We start from the raw sequence: 14,969 nt of genomic DNA, 5'->3' as shown, positions 1-14,969 counted from the left end.
TAGCATTGCATACTGTAAAGAATTATCTTTACTCCTGCTCATCAGACTCCACCTAGAAACCAGTGAACCCATAGTGTTTTCCAATTTTTGCTAGCTAAGATTGTGCTAAGTTACAATTTTGCTTCTTATAACAGATGTATTGCATATCTCTTTCTTCTGTCTACAAATGAGTCCAACTTTCTTTGTTTAATTGTTGTTAATAACTCTATCAAAAAGAGCTAGAGGGAGAAATTTAGATTCTGTAACTTAGTATGGCAAAATGAGATTAAAAACAAGCATATGGTTTGTCATTTAATTTCACAATGAGCATTTAAGAAAGCTTGGAAGGTATAAGTCTATGAGGAACAGAGCTTCTGGATGGCTGGGTGAATTTAATGGGTCAGGAGATTGTTCCTCCTTACCTTCTTGGAAAGAAGGGGGAAGGAGAGAAGCAGGGTAGATCAGTCTGCAGTGAACTCTGTGTTGCTTGCAGCTAAGATTGCCTCTGATACCTGATCTGCTTAGGTCAGGCTTTATCCAAGGAACATTGCTCAACAAAGCTTTTTTTTAATTAGCAGTAAGCAGAGGGATGGAAAGCAGAGCAGTCTCAGAACTGCTGGATCTTTTTCAAAAGAGTGGATAGCAGAGTGTGAAGTCCTAGTGCTTTCTTTTGATGAATAAGAGGACATCAAACAATGCAATCTTCATTATTTGTTTGGAGGATGCAAGGAGGCTGAAGTATCCTGTCGAGAAAAGAATTACTGGGGTCTAGCATCTTCCTAGATCTTGCTTTAAAGTTGCTATAAAAACATAAGAATTTAATGACTGTATATAGCAAGGGACACAGCCTCTCAGAAATGAAATCCTTTCTGTATGAATAAACCTGTTCTCAAACCTTTCTTTGAATTACTTTTCCCTTCTCTCTCTTATTCCCACCTCCCACAAAAGACCCAGTCAGTAAGTTAGTATTCATGTGCTGTTCTGCCCCAATGACTCTTTGCACCATTAGTATGTACCAAGATTCTTAAAGAACTGATCATGCCATAACAGCAGTCTCTTACTCCTGGGGTTTGTTGGTTTGTTTGTTTTGCTTTAAAGATAAATTTCAGTGAGCTGTGGTGTGGTTGAGCACCCTAGGAAAAGTGGCTTGTTAACCTGCCTTGCATTTTACGCTAATTGTCCCCAGTTTGGGATTTACTAACAGTCAATAATCTTAAATTTATACCTCCCCCATAGCAGTTGTGCCATCTTTCAGTTAATTAGTCAGTATGTAAAAGTTGATCTGTGGACTTGCTAAAAGTTTATTGCAGTTCAGTCTCATGTATTTCTCTTTCATATGCTGCAGCACAAGTGGAGGTGTTGTCTGCTGCACTCAGAGCATCCAGTTTGGATCCTCAAGAAGAGACAATGGCCAGTGTCAGGAAGGGAACAGAGTCACAGACGGAACTAACTATCAGTGACCAACAAAATTTTAAACCTATACTGGGCGATATTGTGCCTTTAATTGGTGACACTGTTGAGGTAAGAAATTAGTTTTATACTCTATTATTTTTTTCCCATTAGGATTTCCAGGGCTCCAGTAATAGAGCTGTATTTTGCATTTGTTTGGTAATTGCAGCCAAATGGTTCCTACTTTCGGCTAGAGTGGCGTTTGGTTTTGTTGGCTGGTATTGAAGCGCTAGCTAATAGAGGGTAACATGGTCAGTGATTATGAGAAATAGTGCCAGTCCCTTCCCAAAGGAAGATAATCAGTTCTTATTGCTTCCATTCATTCCTTCCTTACATTATCTCCTACAGTTGTAGAGAAGGCAGAATCAAATCAACTTGAAACAGGTGAGCTTGTCCTCTTTTGCATCTATTCACATTGGTCTTAAAAGCAGCTGTCCCTCTGATATCCAGCAAAACATCTGTGAAAAGTTCTACAAAACCTAAGAGATGCCAAAAATGCATACAAACAGCAGCTTGTTCCTGTGTGTTTGCATCATCTCATTTTTAAATTCTCTGTGCCCAAAGGCATGTGTGTATTCTACCCATTGGAAACAATCTGATAAATTGGTGACACATTTCACCTGAAATCATCTTTACTGAAGTAAAATTGAAGACACAAAGCAGCCAGAGAATGCATACAGCTGCATGTATTACATAAACAATCAGATTTCTGGAAGAACTGTGAAAACATATCACATGCAAGATAGTCTGCTCTCTATTTTTCCACCAAAATCTCTTTAGCTGGACATCACTGGACGACTTCAAAACCAAAAAAAGCTGGGGGATGCAGAAAGAATAATGGCATGAAAAAAATAATTCTCAAAACTATTCATAATTATGGGGAGAAAAAAGTCATTGTGTCCCTCCCACCCCCCCCCCCCCCCCAAAAAAACCCAAACAAAAAAACCCCAAGAGACATTATCTAATGGACAATAAGGACCATGCAAACACCAGAACATTTTGTGTACAGAAGAGTTGTACTGGCTGAACAGGAGCAAGAAACAGATAATCAGCAATCTGTAAACAACAGGTAGTGTTTGAGAATAACATGGTGGGAAGATCACAGTTGCTCTGTGAGGAACCTCAGTATTCTCACAACATTTTTGGGGTGCAGGTTTTTCTTCGTGTCCCCAAGTTAACCTGCCTCTAGTGGAATAGCATTTAAAAGCTTGCTGCCATGGCAAATACTACCAAAAGCAGGAGGAAGGTTGGTTATGGATTCATTTGTAATTGGTGCCATTTGTCACAATCTCCAACTTAGTACCCTTGATTTAATCAGGCAGTTGTATTGCTGGGAACACTTAAGCAATAAATTTAAAGTGACTCTCAGAGCAACTGAAAACTCCAGTTTGTGCTAAGTGGGTTTTTTGTTTTACTTTTATAATCATCCTTTCTTCTTTTTTTTCTACTTCATATTTGGAAACATTTAGTTTTGTCTTATAGGACTTAGTTTCACCATGTTGACAAGGTATATCACATCATCACATAGGACATGCCAATATACTGTCTGTGTCCCTGATTCTTAGCCCAACAGAAACCAGGAGTCTTCTAGCATCAGGGCTTGTTCAGGTCTTACAGGAAGCAGTGACTCACAGTTTTGTGTTGGTTCGTGGCTGACTCACACACACACACAAAAAAAACCCCCAAAACCACACAGGTCCAATCCTTGTATATGCCTTGATGCAATAAAGCACTGCATCACTTACTTGAAGTTACGCATGTGCTTCAGGGCTCTGGTGAACCTGGGCCAAAGTAATGATTATAAAACAACAGGGGCATATCTTTAAACAACCATGAGAGCCTATGAGGTTCTAAGAGGAAAGCATCAAATACAGCCATTGAGTCTGTACTCCTAGTTGAAGAAATAACAGTCATGGACTGACACAAAGGATCGCTACTGTACAGCAAAATGCGCTTCCAGTTGCAGAACAGATAAGTGCAAAGCCAAAAGAGAGCTAACAAGCAGAAAAGTGACTCTAGCTTCACTCTCATCTCAAATAGCATCATCTTGGCTCTTCTGCAGGAGGGCAGATTCAACCCTCTCTTCCTATACCCAGGAGGTTCTTTGCTTCATGCAGGTGATGCAAGTTTTAATTGAGGTTATGCTCTTAAAACACCAAATATACACTTTCTACACCCAGTATTACGGAACAGTTTCAGTTGTTGCAAAGCACAAGTTCTCAAAGCTTCTCTACGAATAACATTATTCTACCTCGGGCCCATCCTTCTAGCTTTCCATTGCTGGTCTTGCTCATCGGTTTAATACATTCTGCACCTTTTAACATGAATGGAAGGAAAACAAAGAGTATACTTTTCCATTCCCAATGATTCAGCAGCTAAAGGGTGTAGATTGTACAAATACACAGGAAGGGCAGTACAAGAGAGGTTAAAAAAAAGTACATAATTCAAGTTGTGCTGCTCCTGGTGAGGTTGTACATTGGTAGAACCACTGGTGTTAGGAAAGACTCAATACAGCTGACCAAAACTAAATACTATTATAACAACCAAACAAATCGGTTACCTGAAAGAAGGAAACACTATAGTTAGTGCAATCAAAGCAACAATGAAAATGGACATACTACCTGATATCAGAAAGATCACATTTGTTTCCAGCAATGGCCATCACAATGTTTTCAGGACCATGTTCTTTTAGTTCTTTCACCCATTTCTTCAAAGTATGAAATGAATCCTAAGTCAGAGAAATAACAAATATACTAACACCCTAGCCTCTGTTGATGTATTTGCTTATTTTTTGCAGTTAGAGGAACACAGCTTTGACAGTATTAATGCAATAATAATTTTATAGATCATAAGACCAAAAGAAGATTACTGTATCTGTGTAATCTGCTTTTCAAACTTCAGGTCAGAAGACTTCCTCAGATTAATTCTTGAACTTGGACACTTCCCCTTTGGCCTTCCTCCAAAGCAGCACTGAATGTTTTTTTTAAATTCTCAGAGATGAAGAAACAACCACAGCTCTTTTAAGCTTGGCTAGTAGCTAAGTTCCTTCACTTTCAATGTGAGCTTCATTTGTCCAATTTCAACTTCTGCCCAGTGGATTACCATCTCAACCACTGTCATATTTTTGGTAACATCCAGGGCAGCTTTCACTGTGACCCCCTCCCACCAGCATTTCTGAATCTGTGATCTGGTAAACTGCGATTTAGTCATTATGAAACCAGAGACAGGTGACAATTCACTTGGCTTTTTCCTTCCAAATACAAAATTCAAACCCTTTTTGATGCTACTTACCTTTTAATAGTAAATTTTTTATTTCTTTACATTAATGAACTAATAGCATTAGAATCACTTTTGTTCCATTATAATGTATGATTGAAATCATTACTGAAACTCAAAGTGAGCTCCCAAATACATTATAAATCATTTTTTCCCCCCTTCAGAAATGCACGTAGGAGTTGTGTCTAAATCAGCAATGGCTGTATCAGTATCACTGAAGGGAGAGCACTATCTGTCATTTGGGAAAAAAACATCCATTCTGCTTTAATGATCAACACTGAATATTAAGCATCAGAAAGTGAAATACACATTCCTCTGCTATTTTCCCCTCTTTATTCTGAGAGGTGTTCCACATAAGCTTGAAGAAAGGTTGGCAAAACAAAATTCTACTCTTACAACGCATTACAAGATCAACCGTAAGATACTTAAATTAAAAATAAGTATCAACCCACTCTTTCTCATCTTTTTTTGGCAAACTAGCAAAGGAGAACAGTACCACTGTGCAACAGTGGCCACCATCACCAGCCACAGATCATTACACTAATGCACTGGAGAACCAACCCAGCGCTCTCAACCTAGTAGTAAATAATTCAGTTGGCAGGAAAGGAATAAAATGCTAGTGAACTGTCATGACCGTCCATCCATTAACACCTCTTCTAACTCAGCTTTATCAGCAGGGATTTCTTTCAAAAGCAGTGGAAGAGGCATTCAGCTAGAACGTCCTAGCCACCTCTGCCTGAGCAATGAGCAAGAGCAGTTTAGGATCTGAACAAACAATTTTGATTCCAAATGAAGAATGTTGAGGCAAAGGTCAGAGACTTATTATTTCATCACTGGTTTCAAAGTTAAGACGTGAGTCCTGCAATGCAAACATGAGATGATATGCTTCGTTAAAAATAATAAGTTTTAAAATCAGTAATATGCGAACAACTGCATTTCTGTTCAGTTGATAAAGCAGCCAGCTGCTTTTTGCAGTAACAGTTCAATTATGTACAGAGAACATAGGTGGTAGTGGTGGTGGGAGAGGATACTGCAGGATATTATCCCATCTACTTAGCCAGAGGAAATGCAAAGAAACTTTGGCAAAATGTAGCCTCCAACCTTTTGTCTAGATGACACTGAAATAACACAGAAGCAGGACTTTAATTTTTTAAGGCAGTTGGATGCCTCCATCCAAATCTACACAAACTACTGAAGCATATAAACCCCACTGATGTGAACAGGGACTAACATACAAATACTCCTGGGGTTTTAACTCCACCTCTGGCCCCAGCAGAGGATTTAACACAGACAAAAAGGGTACAGAAGGTCTTACCTGTTTGGTGATATCATAAACTATCACGGCTGCTGCTGAACCTCGGTAGTACATTGGAGCCAAGGAATGAAACTGTTAAAACATAATCCCCACAACAAAAAATATCATTAATAAATCAGAATTATCACACACTTTGTCAGGTCACAAAGACTTGCCATGGCAGGACCTCTGACTTTCTTTCATGCCATACAGAACAGACCTCTTCAGTGGTCACCCACCTCATATTTTCCTTAAATGACAAGGAGGCAGAGCTCCCTTATCTCCTGCTGTTCTTCATCCCACTGGATTTACATAATCAGCACTTACTGGTTCAATGTGTCTTTTCCATTGCAGGACATGGACTCTTAGGACAAGTTTGGACATGAAGATGCCCGACACTTGGAGGCCTAACCTGATAGCATATAGACCCCTTCCCCTGGCAAACTGCAACATTTTGCTTTGTAGTTTTAAAAGACTGGATTCAGCTTGAGTTTTAGAAAACATTGCAAATTACTTGGATAAAATTAACTTGTCAGAAAACTCTAAACACCCATCATGTTTACTTATCCTATACTATGACAGAAATTTTGAAAAACATGGGTTCTTGCAGTTTAAGTTACTCTGCAGCTTTTTGTTTCAAAGGAAACATCCTTTAAGAAAAAAAACCCCAAGCAATAAATACGTTTATTATAACAACAGCTTGCCAATGAACAGCATAATTTTCATAATTTACCATCACTAAGCAGCCGATTTAGAATTTCAGCTTATAATTACACAGAGAAAGGAAGTCAAAAAGCCCTTCTGCTGATTCAACTAAACCTAGTCTTAAGCAAACAAAATAATAATCTTTCTTGGAAAATACATTTAGTCTCACTGCACTTGTGCAGCCATTTTACAAATTTGCATTTGCAAAGTGATCTGCAAAAGCTTCATCTAAAGCTGCAGCTAATAACTGAGGTCAGCTCGTAAATCAAATGCATTATTAGGGCAGGGTATGAATCCCACCGCCCAGTGAACATGCACGGATCCATGTGTTATGTTGCAAACCTCTGCAGATTTACTGGACACATCTTTTTCTCAGAACTGTACTTACTGACTGAGCATTTAGACCTAGCAGCCTCCACATTTCTTGCTGTTTCACATACAATGTATAAATCAAGTTATTTTTAATATTGGTTCATTTGCCAGTTTGTAAGCTATTTATCACAGATCACACACTCCAGCTCAAGGTCAATACTTTCTCTTATGACAGTAAGGATGCACAGCAGCAGTGACAGATGGTCAAGTGCTGAAGTGTTTTGGAGAGCAAGGCAGGTGGGAGAGCTCATTAATAGGAGAAAACAGCAGGAAGGAGGATGAGAAAAGAAAGAAGATTCAGTCAAGAAGCATGGTCTGAAGAAAAGGGATCAGCTAACATCCTCAGGGAGTTGGGTAGAAGAGTTCTTTCCAGGCTTTTAGCGTGTGGCTTTATTACTTGCAATAAATGCTTTCCAGAATTTGTAAGGCTTCCAGATCATGAAATTTCCAGTGTTTTAGAATAGAATAGACTATTTCAGTTGGAAGGGACCTACGACAATCATCTAGTCCAATTGCCTGACCATTTCGGGGGTGACCAAAAGTTAAAGCATGTTGTTAAGGTATCCTGGTTTCAGCTGGGATAGAGTTAATTGCCTTCCTAGTAGCTGGTACAGTGCTATGTTTTGGGTTCAGCATGAGAAGAATGTTGATAACACACTGATGTTTTCAGTTGCTGCTAAGTAGTGTTTATACTAAGTCAAGAATTTTTCAGCTTCTCACACCCAAGCCAGCAAGAGGGCTGGCGGGGCATAAGAAGTTGGGAAGGGACACAGCCAGGGCAGCTGACCCAAACTGGCCAAAGGGGTATGCCATACCCTGTGACATCATGCCCAGTATACAAACTAGGGGGAGTTGGCCTGGGGGGATCGCCGCTCAGGAACTAACTGGGCATCAGTTGGCAAGTGGTGAGCAATTGCATTGTGCATCACTTGTTTTGTATATTCCAATTATTTTTATTCTTATTGTCATTTTAATATTGTTATTATTATCATTATTATTTTCTTCCTTTCTGTTCTATTAAACTGTTCTTATCTCAACCCATGAGTTTTACTTCTCCCCCTCCCCCACCTCACCCCCCTAATTCTCTCCCCCATCCCACTGCAGGGGCAGGCAAGGAGTAAGCAGCTGCAGAGTGCTTAGTTACTGGCTGGGGTTAAACTACGACATAAGGGTATTGTCCAAATGGCTCTTAAACACTGACAGGCTTGGGGCATCAACCACCTCTCTAGGAAGCCCGTTCCAGGGTTTGACCACCCTCTCGTAAAGAAATGCTTCCAGACATCCAATCTCAACCTCTCCTGGTGCAGCACTGAACCATTCCCACGCATCCTGTCCCTGGATCCCAGGGACAAGAGCTCAGCACCTCCCTCCCCACATCCCCTCCTCAGGAAGCTGCAGAGAGCAATGAAGTCTCCCCTCAGCCTCCTTCTCTCCAGATGAGACGAACCCAAAGTCCTCAGCTGCTCCTCGGAGGACATGCCTTCCAGCCCGCTCACCGGCTTGGTTGTCCTCCTCTGGACGTGCTCAAGGACCTTCACATCCTTCTTAAATGGTGGGGCCCAGCACTGCACACAGTGCTCAAGATGAGGCCGCACCAATGCTGAATACAGCAGGATGATCCCCTCTTTTGACCGGCTGGTCATGCTGTGTTTGATGCACCCCAGGGTGCAGTTTGCCCTCTTGGCTGTCAGGGCTCACTGCTCCCAACCAGCACCCCCAGATCCCTTTCTGCAGGGCTGTTCTCCACCCACTGCTCTCTCAGTTTATACTTGCGCCTGGCATTAATCCATCCTAGTTGCAGAATCCAGCACTTCCTCGTTAAATTTCATCCCATTAATCACTGCCCAATGCTCCAATCTATCTAGATCCCTCTGCAAGGCATCTTGTCCCTCAAGAGAGTCAACAGCACCTCCCAGTTTGGTATCACCAGCAAACTTGCTAATGGTCCGTTCAACTCCTGCATCCAGATCATTGATAAATATCCTGAACAAGACTGGCCCTAGAATTGAGCCCTGAGGCGCGCTGCTGGTGACAGTCACCAGCCAGATGCAGCCCCATTCACTACAAACAACCCTTTGAGCTCTGCCCTTCAGCCAGCTCTTCACCCAGCGCACCGTAAACCCACTCATCCCACAGTTGGTCAACTTCTCCAGAAGGATGCTGTGACGGACAGTTATCAAAAGCCTTACTAACATCCAGAAAAACTACATCCACCTCCTCCCTTTCATCCACTAGGCAGGCGACCTTATCATAGAAGGGTATCAAATTAGTTAAACAGGGCTTTCCCCTTGCAAACCCACATTGACTGTGCCTGATGATTGCATAAATGCCTTTCAACAGTACCCAGTATAATCTTTATAATTTTTCCAGAAACTGAGGTTAGACTCACAGGTCTATAGTTCCCTGGGTCTTCCCTCACACCCTTCTTGTAAATTGGAATAACACTGGCCAGCTTCCAGTCAGCAGGGACCTCCCCAGACTCCCAAGACCTCTGCTAGATGACAAAGAGGGGTCCTGCCATAACATCTGCTAGCTCCCTCAGAAGTCTGGGATGAAACCCATCAGGCCCCATGGGCTCGCAAACATTCAACTGATACAGCTGGTCCCTTATAATTTCGGTGTCCACAAATGGAAAGTCACTGTTCCCACACTCATGGTCCTCCAACTCAGGGGACTGGGCAGCCCAAGGTCTATCAGTATCACTAAAGACTAAGGCAAAAACCGCACTGAATACCTCCACTTTTTCTTCATCCCTATTAGTCAGATGACTATCTTCAACAAGTATCAGACCAATGGTTTTTTTAGACCTCCTCTTGCTATTAACATACTTTAAAAAGTCCTTCTTGTTACCTGAAACAACACTGTCCAGTTTCAACCCTAATTGAGCTTTGGCCTTTTGTGCCTTCTCCCTGCATAAACAAACCACAGCTTTGTACTCTTCCTGCAAAGCCTGACCTCACTTCCAGAGATCATACAGTTCCTTTTTCCTCTTGAGGTCCACGAGGAGTTCCCTGTTCAGCCAAGGTGGTCTTCTGCCCTTCTTGCTTGACTTAGACACAGTGGAATTGCCTGCTCCTGTGCTTAAAAGGTGGTTCTTAAAGACTGACCAGCACTTGTGGACTTCTAAGCCCTCAAAAACAGATTCCCAAGGCACTCTGCTAAATAGCTCCCTGAATAGGTTCAAGTTTGCTCTCCTGAAGTCCAGGGTAGCAACTCTGCTGTCCTTTTTTCTCATTACTCTCAACTATTTCATGATCGCTGTGGCCAAGGCAGCCACTTACCATCACATCCCCCACGAGTCCTTCTCTATTCACAAATCGCAAGTCTAGGAGGGCATCTTTCCTAGTTGGCTCACTGAGTACCTGTGACAAGAAGTTCTCTCCTACAAACTTCAAGAATTTCCAAGACCTGCTCATCAACACGTGTGTTGTGTTAGAGTAGCCTGAAAATCAGGGATCTTAATTGTGGAGGGCAGATCTGACCCTTCATGGTGTACGCACACTCCCCCCAGTCTGTAAACTCCTGGAAAAAAACCCACAACGTACCCTACACACACACGACGGTTTGGTTTTAATCTAGATTACATGGTATTCATGAATTTACAAAGAGCTCTCAAATAACAGTAATCACACTTCACAGGAGCCATGCAGTTAAACTCCCATGCTTCAAATTCCTTCAATACTGGCCCAGAAAGCACACTGAGAACCTGTACATCATCTTGGGAATTTCTCTCCCTTTTCTTTTGACCAGGTGACAAGAACACTTTCCATAATAGCTGTTTCCTGAAGAGTATTGCCAGTGTTAGGGCATGAACGTAAAAATAAAAATATTAATAATTTAAAACAAACAAAAAAGCAGACCTCTCTCACTGGATCCTGGACAAGTAGAACCAGATGCAAACTAGAACCAGGATGCAAACTACCATTTTTGGGGTAGGATTAATTTTTAGCTGGATTCCCAAACCAGCTTGTTGTGCATCAGAGAAGCCCCAGGTTCAGCTGAAAGGAAGGGGTGGGAAAGCATGGCTGAGAGGAAGGAAGGACAGGACCACTAGAAGCCAGATTCACATCAATTTAGACCACATTCAAATAGCTCTGCACTTGCAGAACTACTTTGTGCACATCTCTGCTGGTACGGTCTACTGCCACTGGCAGGTTTACTTTTTTTTTTTCCCTATAATGGAAGCAACAATCATTTAAAATCAGTGCAGGTAATATGCAGAAACAAAGAAAACTTCTTTTGAAACATTTTTGGAGATTAATTAATCACTTCAACAGCATGTTGCCTTTCAGTAACAGAAATGCCAAATGACGTCAAACTATGACTTGCTCCTTGTGTCAAGAAACATAAAAAGTGGCGATCAGAGGCGCAGCATGTGGGAGGAATGCAGTTCCTCTGCTATGTAAAACAAAATAATCTACTTAAATATTCCAACTCCTCACAAGCTTGGAAAGAGGGAGGGCAAGAACACAGCAAGCTAGGCTCAGAAAGGCAACTGCCTTTGAAAGGCACTCGGGTTTAGTAGTTGTTGTTAACAAGTAAGTATGACCTCCCTACTCTACTATACTGAAAATCTATTTACTTGCTCAGCTGACAGGACAGTTATTTCTTCTTTCATGATTCTATAGTAATATTTTAGCTCTAAGGCCTTTTAAGAGGAGAGGACGTTTTGTCCATGTTTGGGCATGGAGCTTCAGGATTTGGGTTTTTTTAATATCAAGTGATAGATTTCATCTGGCATGTAAGTTTCTATTCCTATTTCAATAAACCTGACACTCGAAATTTCATATTTCACATTGGACAAGGTGAAGGACAAGGGATTACAATGCATCTCAATGCAATTTCCTGCAGTCTGTGAGGGAAAAGAAGTACCCTGAAATTGTTTAATAACACTGAAAGCACAGTAGTAACAACTATTATCAGTTATCGCAGTACAAAATACCAAATAAAACCAAAATTAAATCCCCATTGTCAATTTTTTTTACAGTCTAATAAACAAACATGATGACACACTACGTCCTAGTCATAAGAAAAGACTGTTGTCCACAAGAAAACAGGAAAAGACTCTTTGCAACACTGAATGAATCAAGAGGGGTTGAAAAAACTGTAACTCTGAGGAAGTTTAATGATCCAATAATAGAATATTAACAAATGTGTTTTATGAGCATGGATTTTTCCAATATCACAAGCATACTGTAAAAATATTATGCAAATAATTATGTTTATTTGATCCTTTTTTTTTTTCTTCTTCTTTTTTTTTTTTCTTTTAAATCAGTGCCCAAAAGCAAAGTCTTCTTGAACCTTTTCCTGGCCTAATTACCTGGAAAAAGAGTCACGCAAAATTAATTAAATGGATACGAAATACCAAGGCGCACATTTTTCACCTGCCAAGGACCAAATGTGGGACAGATGCCCAAAACAAGTGACACACAAAAAAAATCAGCTCGCAAAATTACATCTCACGGGAGTACGTTCTGTATTATAAATTGCAGTGTCTATAAACTTGATTTTATAGCTCAGTATTTCTGTATCCAGTAATTTCCAAGAAAATTAGGAGAACCAGGAACAGTTTGGGATCTGGCAGGAGAACAACTCTGCTTCTTGAGAAGGGTCACCTAAAACGCTCAGGCAGGCACCCCCAGCTCCTCTACACAGACACCCAGGTCGCAATCCCAACTTGCTGGGGAGTCAGCCCCTCTGTAACCTGCAGCTGAGAGCAGCGCTCTGGCAGACATCACCCCTACCTGCAGCCAGCAGCAGCTCACATCCCGTTGGGCTAACAGGGAAACACAAACCTGAAACAGTTCCTCTGTCAACTCCCACCATCACAAATAACCACACTCCTAACCCGTTTCAAAAGCCGATCAAGGTCCAGCCTAAAATCATTCGGGTTTTTTTTCCATGATACTTCTACAGGCATCATATTGTTTTGATGATGAATAAAATTCTGAATTCCCGATTATTAAATTACTTGTAATTTAGTTGCACCTTGACTTACTAAAATTCAAGCATGAATATAGAGCAGTCTGCAGTCTTAACTGTGCCAGTCTGCTAAACCAGGCTCTTCCAGTCTGAAGGTAAGGTAATGGGGAGAAAGCAGGGTCTAAGCACATTTGTCTGCACCTTGTACAGCTTCAGTTCATCTGTCCGGGCTGCTGGTGACTAGGTTTGTATGCAGCACTCTAGACAAAACAGCCTTAACTCCACTTCCCCTAACATGTGACACCTTTTTCACGGCTGCATCATACACACATGATCATCCTTTAACCAGTAAATACACTCACAGGTGGCTTTCTTCCTCTGTTTCCAAATAAATCACCTACAACTTTACAGCATACATTTTTGTTGGGAGTCAAAAGGTACAGGGACTTGCTATTTATACTACTGAATTTCATCCCCACCGTTTCCCTCCATTTTCCACCATGTCCTTCTAGGCACTGAGAATACCTCCCATCTTTGTATAATGATTAAACCATCCTTAGCAGCTTACCTACTGTGGAAGTTTACAAGTTCTGTGCATCATATTCAGCATCCCCAAAAAGTTTGCCTGTTTGCAAATACTGACCCACGTCATCACTCATTAGGCCTGTTCTGCTTTTGTAGGGATTGATAACAACTTGTAAGGCTGCGGTCACTAAACCATGCAATGCAACAGTTAAGTTGTAAGGGTACATTCTCCAACTCAACAGCTACATCCAGGCCGAAAGGGCCATTCGAAACACAAGTAAGAAACTTATCTTACCAAAGACATGCCAAAAACCAAAATGACTTGTGTAGCTTCATGCAGACTTTTAAGACTCTCTTCCTTAGAACACACCACACAGCATGCTACATACCTACAGAGTCGCCTAAGTACTGGTGCAATGCTACGTGGGTTCAGAGCACCTTCGTACTCGTGCTCCTTCACCAACACACCCACTTCGTACTTGCAGTTCATCATCTCCGCCATTAAGGAAGAAGTGAGGCCACAAGTGAATTATGAAATTTCCTCTGAAAGCAGGTCCCCTTTTTCTCTCAGGATCCGACTAGAAGCTGCCCAACCTTTACAGCTGTACAGCCCTGCAGCACGGAGGAGAAATTCAGTCTTAGGTGGTGCAAATGCAAGTTCAGCCTAACTAGAGTTGCTCTTGCTGATTCCAGAAGTATTTTGAGACTCTGCAACCCCTCATCTGGCCATCTCTCTGAAGTCAACAGAAGCTTTGCCCTTGCAAAGGGCAGAAGAATGGAACCAACCAGCCATTAAGGAATTTACCACCTATTTAGCAGCTCTGTAGTATTTGGCTTTCTGCTTCCTGTGAACGTCATCATGGAGGGGTATATTTGGTCGTAGGTGATGCTTTTCATATCTCCTCTGTACTAACAGTACAGAATGAGGAAGAAGAAAAACCCACAGAGTAGCCATATCGCAACACTTAGAATAGAAAAACAAATTCAAGGGAACACAAGACAAATCACACCCGAGCTGTGGTAGTGAAAGTCTCATAACCATGTCTTACATAATGTTGGTGTAGAAAGCAAAAGAGAGGCCAATTAAATACAGAAATAAAAAACTACCACTCCTGCCTATTTATATAGAGGCTGACAAATGCTACTGAAGACAGTCTGGATTCATTCAATCTGCCAGGCACACCAGGGAACACTAGTTCATGTCAGCAGCTCTTTGCACCATCCTGTAGTGCTACACCCCAGCACTGGCTTATTGCCACAGCCGGGCCGTCTCTTCCAAACTCCACAGGCAAGTGGAAAAAAAACCCCAAAACCAACAACAAAAAAACCCCCACAACTCCTCTATTGGGTTGCTTTTACTATCCTAGACTGTAAAGAACATCACTTGTTCTTGCAGCAGCAGGATTATAATTCTGCCTATAAGCGTGGCTGGAAAGGGTAAGGATGC

General features: G+C 41.5%; 1 protein-coding gene across 10 annotated transcripts in view; it reads left to right on the top strand.

The window, feature by feature from the left end:
- The window catches only part of LOC126051242 (serine/threonine-protein phosphatase 4 regulatory subunit 1-like), a 34,806-nt gene extending 21,764 nt beyond the window's left edge, over positions 1-13,042 (top strand). For 6 of the 10 annotated variants that reach the window (XR_007509755.1, XR_007509752.1, XR_007509754.1 and 3 more), the window contains 2 exons: positions 1,325-1,500; positions 12,351-13,042. Coding sequence is in view for 4 of the 10 variants with exons in the window: in XM_049830266.1 (XP_049686223.1) it covers positions 1,325-1,500; positions 12,351-12,374 (200 nt within the window). In the remaining 6 variants the exon portion in view is untranslated. The other 4 variants (XR_007509750.1, XM_049830267.1, XM_049830268.1 and 1 more) reach the window with 4 other exon arrangements.
- Positions 13,043-14,969: the final 1,927 nt, after the last annotated feature.

The sequence above is a fragment of the Accipiter gentilis genome, chromosome 27 (assembly GCF_929443795.1).
Source record: "Accipiter gentilis chromosome 27, bAccGen1.1, whole genome shotgun sequence".
In the NCBI taxonomy this organism is placed as follows: domain Eukaryota; kingdom Metazoa; phylum Chordata; class Aves; order Accipitriformes; family Accipitridae; genus Astur; species Astur gentilis.
This window is presented reverse-complemented; position numbering and strand designations above follow the sequence as displayed.